The sequence below is a fragment of the Salvelinus sp. IW2-2015 genome, linkage group LG19, assembly GCF_002910315.2.
Source record: "Salvelinus sp. IW2-2015 linkage group LG19, ASM291031v2, whole genome shotgun sequence".
NCBI lineage: Eukaryota > Metazoa > Chordata > Actinopteri > Salmoniformes > Salmonidae > Salvelinus > Salvelinus sp. IW2-2015.
In genome coordinates this window covers 6997167-7004251 of record NC_036859.1, presented here as the reverse complement: position 1 = coordinate 7004251, position 7085 = coordinate 6997167, and the positions used below count along the sequence as shown (strand labels likewise).

At 45.2% G+C, this 7085-nt stretch overlaps 1 protein-coding gene across 1 annotated transcript; it reads right to left on the bottom strand.

Moving 5' to 3' along the window:
• Positions 1-200: 200 nt before the first annotated feature.
• On the bottom strand, positions 201-5091 carry LOC111979272 (BTB/POZ domain-containing protein 2). Its single transcript, XM_024009695.2, has 9 exons — positions 4534-5091; positions 4260-4379; positions 3879-4035; positions 3532-3637; positions 3111-3308; positions 2766-2958; positions 2567-2654; positions 2098-2244; positions 201-1884 (listed from the first exon to the last, which is right to left on the bottom strand). Exons 1-9 carry the CDS (start codon positions 5055-5057, stop codon positions 1723-1725), a joined length of 1695 nt encoding a protein of 564 aa, XP_023865463.1. The 5' UTR covers positions 5058-5091; the 3' UTR covers positions 201-1722.
• Positions 5092-7085: the final 1994 nt, after the last annotated feature.

The following is a 7085-nucleotide window of genomic DNA, read 5'->3' as shown; positions in this document are numbered from 1 at the left end:
GTAGTCAGTAAGTACATTTATTTTCCAATGCTCGCGGATGTCGGCTAGTGCGGATCTGATCGAATCTAGCCCTAGGTTAACGCAAAAATAATTTAATGGCTAGAGTTGTTACAAAGCCTTACCAAGCGCTGAACATCCTGTAGCCTTGTCTTCCACCTGATACAAACTGAATTAACATAGGAATAATTAAAGGGACAATCCCACAAACTAACATTTTAATCCATTGTGAATTCAAACTACATTAATGTTAAATGCCAGTATAATATACAACCCACAAACTTATTTTGTGAAAGGAAATAATTTTTCCAGCTGGACATTTCAAGACAAGGCTGTTAAAATGGATTTACACTAGCTCTTATTCATGTTTAAACAGGCAGAACAAACAAATCCAAAAGCTCTGATTTAGTGCTGAATATCCTGGGAGAAGACATTTCGATATGGTGATCTGATGGTTGAAATGCTGTCTTAATAAAATATTAGGTAGTGGAGGGCAGATATTTCCCCAAGTTTCGTTAAGTGTAACTCAGAGAGTACTCATCTTTATCTGTGCCATTATAGCCTCAATGGCGCTGCCCATGCTATCTCCCTTTTGAAGTAGTCAATATTACTCTTCACAATTGGCTGATCCCTCCTGATGATCCAGTTGGACATGACTCCAACATAGTCACCAGGAGGGATCAGCCAATGAAGTTGGAAGTCCAACCCAGTTGACTACATTAAAATTGTGGAAGCCCTCAATGGCACTGCCCATGTTAATACAGCTTTTTGGCCAATAGTCTATGGTGTAACTCCAGACTGTCACATGGCCCTGTGCTGTGACTCCCAATTGAAGCAGGGAGAGACTGGGTTCTTTCCATCACAACTCCAGTGTGGAATGGACAAAAAGGCCCAATCCCATTCCAGTCTCTTATTTCCTTCCGTGGTACAGATCTGAAGAGATAGGAAAAGTATAAGCTTGTGATTGCCCCCACCAGCCCTTCAATAGGCTGAGTAGAAAACTTCCACACATTTATCCAGTCCATTCATATTTGTACTCCCTGAAGAGCTAGAGCAAAGGAATTGCGACTGGAGTAGTCTGAAGTATGGTGGGTCACTGATCAGAGCTGGAGCCTATTTGAACAAACCCTTCTGAGTGGTAGTGTAACAGTCTGTACATACATTAGAGCCCCTGGATACATCTCAATCTTTCGCATGCTTTAGGATACAGGCAGACAGAGGTTGGTACTTAAATGCATGTCAAGCTTKCCTCCTTTTCCCATGTAAATACTTCTGACAAGTTTAAGACTCTTCCACCAGTCCATTCTGGGGCTTAACCCCAGGACTCTGGAAGCACAGTCCTCCCTTTCTCTCCCTCAGCAGACAAGACGTATGTCATAGTAACAGTAAAAACAAGCCGACTCAGAATTGACTCCCCCTCAACATCAAACAGGCTCCTCTCCACGTTCGGTAGGTAATGGAAGGGGGGAGTTGAGAGAAAGAAAAATACCATGTTTGAATAGTTGACAAATGCCTTCTCGCCCCCTCCCTCCGACAGGTCTGAGTGCGTGAAAGCAATGTTTCCCTGTACATTTAACAATCACCTACGATCAGAGATACTGTACATCACCAAGGAAGGTCCACAGGGTGAAGATAGGCATTTGATACATATTCAAACAGGGCCAGAGTCTCAGCAGTCCTGTGATCCCCGAGCCCCCTGAGGTCATAAGGTCAGGTCAGAGGGGACTATGTGTAAAAGATGACCTCGGGGATCTGTCCGTCCTCTACCGAGGTGCCGTTGTTGTTGCCCGCGGCGTAGCAGAAGGTGAAGCAGGTCTTGGTGCCGGTTGAGGACGACTCGTGGGTCACCTTACGCATGCCCTTGGTCCCGTAGTGAGAGTCAGGACCCTGAGAGAGAAAGGGAGGGAGTGGGAAATGAGAAAGAGGGGAACGAGGGATGGATGGAGATAGGAAGAGGAGAGATTGAAGGAAGAGGGAATAAAGAGAGGGATAACGAGAGCATCACTATGGTTACTCACATAGCCAGAACAGGACCACAGCTATCCAGTGAGGAAATAACATCATCAAAACCTAAACAAACATGTACAGTAAAGCCTGTACCTTGAGTGTGGCGCAGGCTGTGTAGTTGACGTTGGGCAGGATCTCCACCGGCTCCTTGAACATGACTCTGAAGGTGTTGGACGAGCCGTCGCAGCTGAAGCCTGTGTCGTTCTGACCCAGCACTGTGTTACTGTCTGTATGAATGATCTGTGACGAGAGAGGAACACATTATAGAAACATCATGAGTTCCAAATGGCACCCAATTCTCTTTATTGTGCACTAATATGGGCCCTGGTCAAAAGCAGTGCATTATAAAGAGATCAGGTTGCCATTTGGGACACAGATGTCACACATTCTGCCCCGACACACAGTTGATATACATGTATACACAGGAACATATATATACTGTCATCAATGATTTAGGAGAGACAAATATCTGAGAGGGAAGGGAGTCTATTCATTCCAATGTATTTTGTCTATACAAATTAAAATGTGATTGACTGATTTGGTTAGTTGAGGTGGAAATTACCTGGATGTTGACTTGGTAGTCTGTGGGGCCGTGTATGGAGCCGTAGAGGCCAAAGCCCACCACGAAGATCCTCCTGTTCACTGAAAATCTGGGAGAGGAGGATAGGATGGATAAATGATGTCCAGAAGCAATATTTTTCTATTTCAAATTAGTATCTTTGTGTGTGTGTCGTTGTTAATTTGGGTCTGTGTGTTCTCACCGTATGCGGTCACTGGTTCCGCTGTAGCCCCAGCGGCTCTCCACCTGTCCGAAGCGTGTGATGCTGCACTCCTTCCCCCGGAGGCAACAGCGAGGCCGGTCGATGAACTCTACGTGGGGCTTTGGGTTCACTGTGAAGTGAAGGAACAGACTCACCACCTCCCTGTCTGTCAGGATACTAGACTGGGCCGGCCCTGGTTGGAGACACACAGCGGGGAAAGGAGRACACGTCAGCGTGAGTGTGTGTTCGTGTGAGAGAGATAGTAAGAAAGAGACATAACCCCTGCAGGAGATGGTAAAGGTTCTGTATTCTAATAGTGCAAAAATTACTAAGTGTGTGTGTTACCTGCAGCGAACTCCTCAATAGTCATGAGTGGGAAGCGGATCAGGGCGAGGGCCTTGCCCAGGACCCTGCGTTTGTTCTCTGGAGTGGGCTGTAGCTGCTGTCGGTGGGCCTCTGCCTCTGCCCAGCGCACCGCCGCCACAAAAAGACGCACCTCCCTCACCCCCAGAGTGTCCCTCTCCAGCACAGCCACCAATGTATCTGAAAGAGGAGGTAGAAAGATGGAGAGAGTGAACAAGATGGACAAAGAGGGAACGAGAGAAGAGGATAAGAAGACAGAGGGGGAGAAGAGAAGCAAAGAAGGGATGACAAAGATAGAAGGGGAGAGAGTGAAATGGAGGAAAAGAGAAGTCGTCATGATACACAGAAACATTGCCTTTCAATATGAAGAGTGAACTACAACATCTAGAGTGAACTACAATACCCAGATCTATGTCCGTGAAGCCCTCAGCGGCGAGTGCATCTCCAGTGTTCTTATCGATGTTCTCTAGACACAGGCTGGCAAGCTGGGGCTCATCGAACAGTCGAGCCTGAAACACACRCGGTTGTACATTGATCAGAGACACACACAGTCAACAGTAGTTTACTTACATGAACTGACCAATAATCTATGCGAATGCTGCTTTGGGACTGACRGGTGCTATTGTTTTGAGACAAATAGACAGATTGTAGTGGAGTTGTTTTGATGCTGGGTCAAGCCACACAATCAGACACTGGTGAGTGACTTGTTTAGACACTGCATCCCAGTCAGACATTACAGTAGTAGCTGACCTGAGTGAGCAGCATGAAGGCATTGTCTGCCCGCAGGTTCTTCTTGAGGAACTCCACACAGTGGGCCTCCAAGGCTGGCACTGCATACTTCTTAGCCGTGTACAGAGTGGTCATCACCGTCTCAGGTCCTATCTGAACCTCATCAGAGTACAGGAACCTGGAGGGGGACAAGATTTGTTGACTTATAGCAGGGGACCTATACACTCAATGGACTAACAGTCTGAGCGGCACAAACGACCTGGGTTCAATACCAGGCCAGTGTAAGGCTATATTCTGCATACTATATAATGCCAATACCACTTTTTGTGTAAAATACTTAGGATGCGAGTGTATTTTGCCTATTATGATAGGATCATTTCTAAACTAGAAGCCATTTCTTACTTCAGTAATGCCAGAAAGGCTKCAGGTTCGACATCTGGTAGTTCGATTTCCGTTGAGGTGGTCGCCATACCCCCGTTGAACATGGCATCGAAGACTGCGCTGCCCACAGCAAGAACGAATCTAACCAAAGCGAAAAGATAAAACAATGCCTTTCACCACTATACACCAATGTCGCTTGGATTAACACACACAAGACGAATTTCTGAACGTTCCACTAACCATACTTTGCTGACAAACTATATARTTATAAAGGGAAAGACACGTTCGCTCTTACCGGTGTGCGGGTATTCGCTGCACTCCCATACCTTTCCCCACCAGAAAATGGACGTCACTCAGAACCTCGTTATTGAACAGGAAAGCAAACCGTTCCTTAACGGTACTTTTCGTCGCCTGCCAATTGTACACGGGTTCCCGGTAAACCAAAACAGCAGCGGCCGCTGGTGCTGACAATAACGAGGAATGGGTCGTTGGTACACTCGCAGCCGATGCATTCGACGTCATGTTCGTAGCGGAGGACTCCATCGCTCTTGCCGAGGCGCTTTGAGCTAGCGCTTGCTGAATCGCGTTATGTGCAGTCGGTGGAGTTCCAGCAACAACACCGGCGCTTTCACCTCCGCCAGGCCCCGACTGCGGGTTGGGGCGCCTTGCAGCCCCCTGAGCCCCTCCGGTCACACCAGCAGGCCCGCCGTTGGACATAGGCATTGAATAAGCACTGTTGCTGGGCTGACCATTTCCCAAAGGCCCTGGGCCGGATAAATTTAGGCAGGGAGGCCTGCCGCTGTTATCCCCAGCAGCCATCTTGAATCTGATAGATTGTGGGAGTTGCGTGACGTAGACATAAACAAAACGGTCATAACTCTTACCCAGTGGTGTAAAGTATAGTAAAAAAAAACGTTACTATTTATATTTTTGACAACTTTTACTTCACTTATGTTACATTCCTAAAGGGAGTAATGATGTACTTTTTACTCTATACATTTTACYTGACACCCAAAAGTACTCGTTACATTTTGAATGCTTAGCAGGACAGGGAAATAGTCAAATTCACGCACTTATCAACAGAACATCTCYTGCCATCCATAATGCCTCTGATCTGACGGGCTCACTAAACACACATGMTTTGTTTGTAAATTAWGTCAATGTTGGARKKKKSCCCYTKSYTTYCSKWMMWTTTTWAAAMMARRRAATKGTGCCATCTGGTTTGCTTAATATAAGGAATGAACATATATTAAGGGGGTGAACAAAAAACTGACCCTAGATGAACCATTATCTGGCATTATCCACAACAGCATTCCTTCATTGACAGGTTTTGCCAATGTAGCCCCGCTGTGCCTGCCAGTAGCGAAGGCCGGGACAGAGCTATATACTGAGGAAGGAAGGATGGAGGGGATGTAATAATGTCATATTTGGTAGTTAAAATCCCAATGTCATACGGTACCGTCTTCATTAAATTACCTTGTTTAGGAAATTCAAAAAATCTCAGATTTGCAGACAGCTAATTTCGTTTTGGTAGTGGGACACTGAATAATTATAGCTAACGTTAGATGGCTAAACTTTGATCAGCATGGACATCCGAAAATGGCTGGGMACTGCCAAGACCAGAAAAACGGAGGACCACCATGTCGAGACTGATGCCGAGCTCACCGAGAAGCCTGCTAGCATGACAACTGAGGTTGAAAAGCCTAGCAAATGCAACTAGACCAAGACGAGCCATGGTTAGCACCAGCAGCACGAGTGTAACATMACAACAAGCACCTCCGTTACCCCAGCCACTAGCACCTGACGAGGAGCCAGCACAGGTTTGTCTTGACAACTTACCCGAGACCAGGAAGTTCATAATTGACTTGCAGCCTGTAAGTTTAAATAGTGGATAGGCATAGGGAGATTGATGGGGAAATTATATGATGGCATTTTATAAACCTTGAATGAAAGGAACAGCATTCCAAAATATACACACACCCAARACATTAGGTACGTTTCCATCCAATTTGCGACAGATTTTCATGCAAATATTCTCAAATCTGCATAAAACAATATGCACATTTTCGCACCAGAGATGTTTAGAGAAAACTGACTTTTTGCGCATAAAAGGATGTGTGTGATGACGTAATGCATATAAAAACTACTTTTGCCGTTACCATGTACTGAAAAAATATTTAATGGGACTTCATCGCATTTTCAGCTCTACTGATGGTTTTGTCACTAACTATTTTGGCACATGCGCTCTAGCCAACAGCTCGCACATACAGTGGGGTTTGGCTATCTACATTATGCAATTATTATGGATAAGAGTTATATTTCTATTCGTAAAACGGCAGCCAAGCATCGATCATCATGTCACCAGAATAAGACCCTCAGTAGGTATTGGAAAAGAGCATCAAGCTCGTCACCTGACACATTCACCATCCTGTGAAGTTCATCATCATTTATTTAATCTGTAGCCTAATAAACTGCATGCTTTCCCGAGTCCTAGAGGGAGGACAACACAACACATCATCGCGTGACTCCAAGTTTACTTTGACATGATAGTTAYTATATCAATATTTGCGCATTAAGGAGTTTCCACCGCAATTTCTCGCGTAACTAATTACATTTGTGTTGCATAATTCATTTAAACAAATTGTCTGTAGGGATTTATAAAATTGTACCGCCATTTCATGTTTCCATCAACCTGATCGTGACTTTTTTCATGCGTCAGGTAATTCATCTGCATGAAATGGTTGGATGGGAACGTGGTTAGTGTTGTGTAAATGAACCAGTGGTGGAAAAGTGCCCAACTGTCATACTTAAGTAAAAGTAAAGATTCCTTCATGGAAAATGACTCAA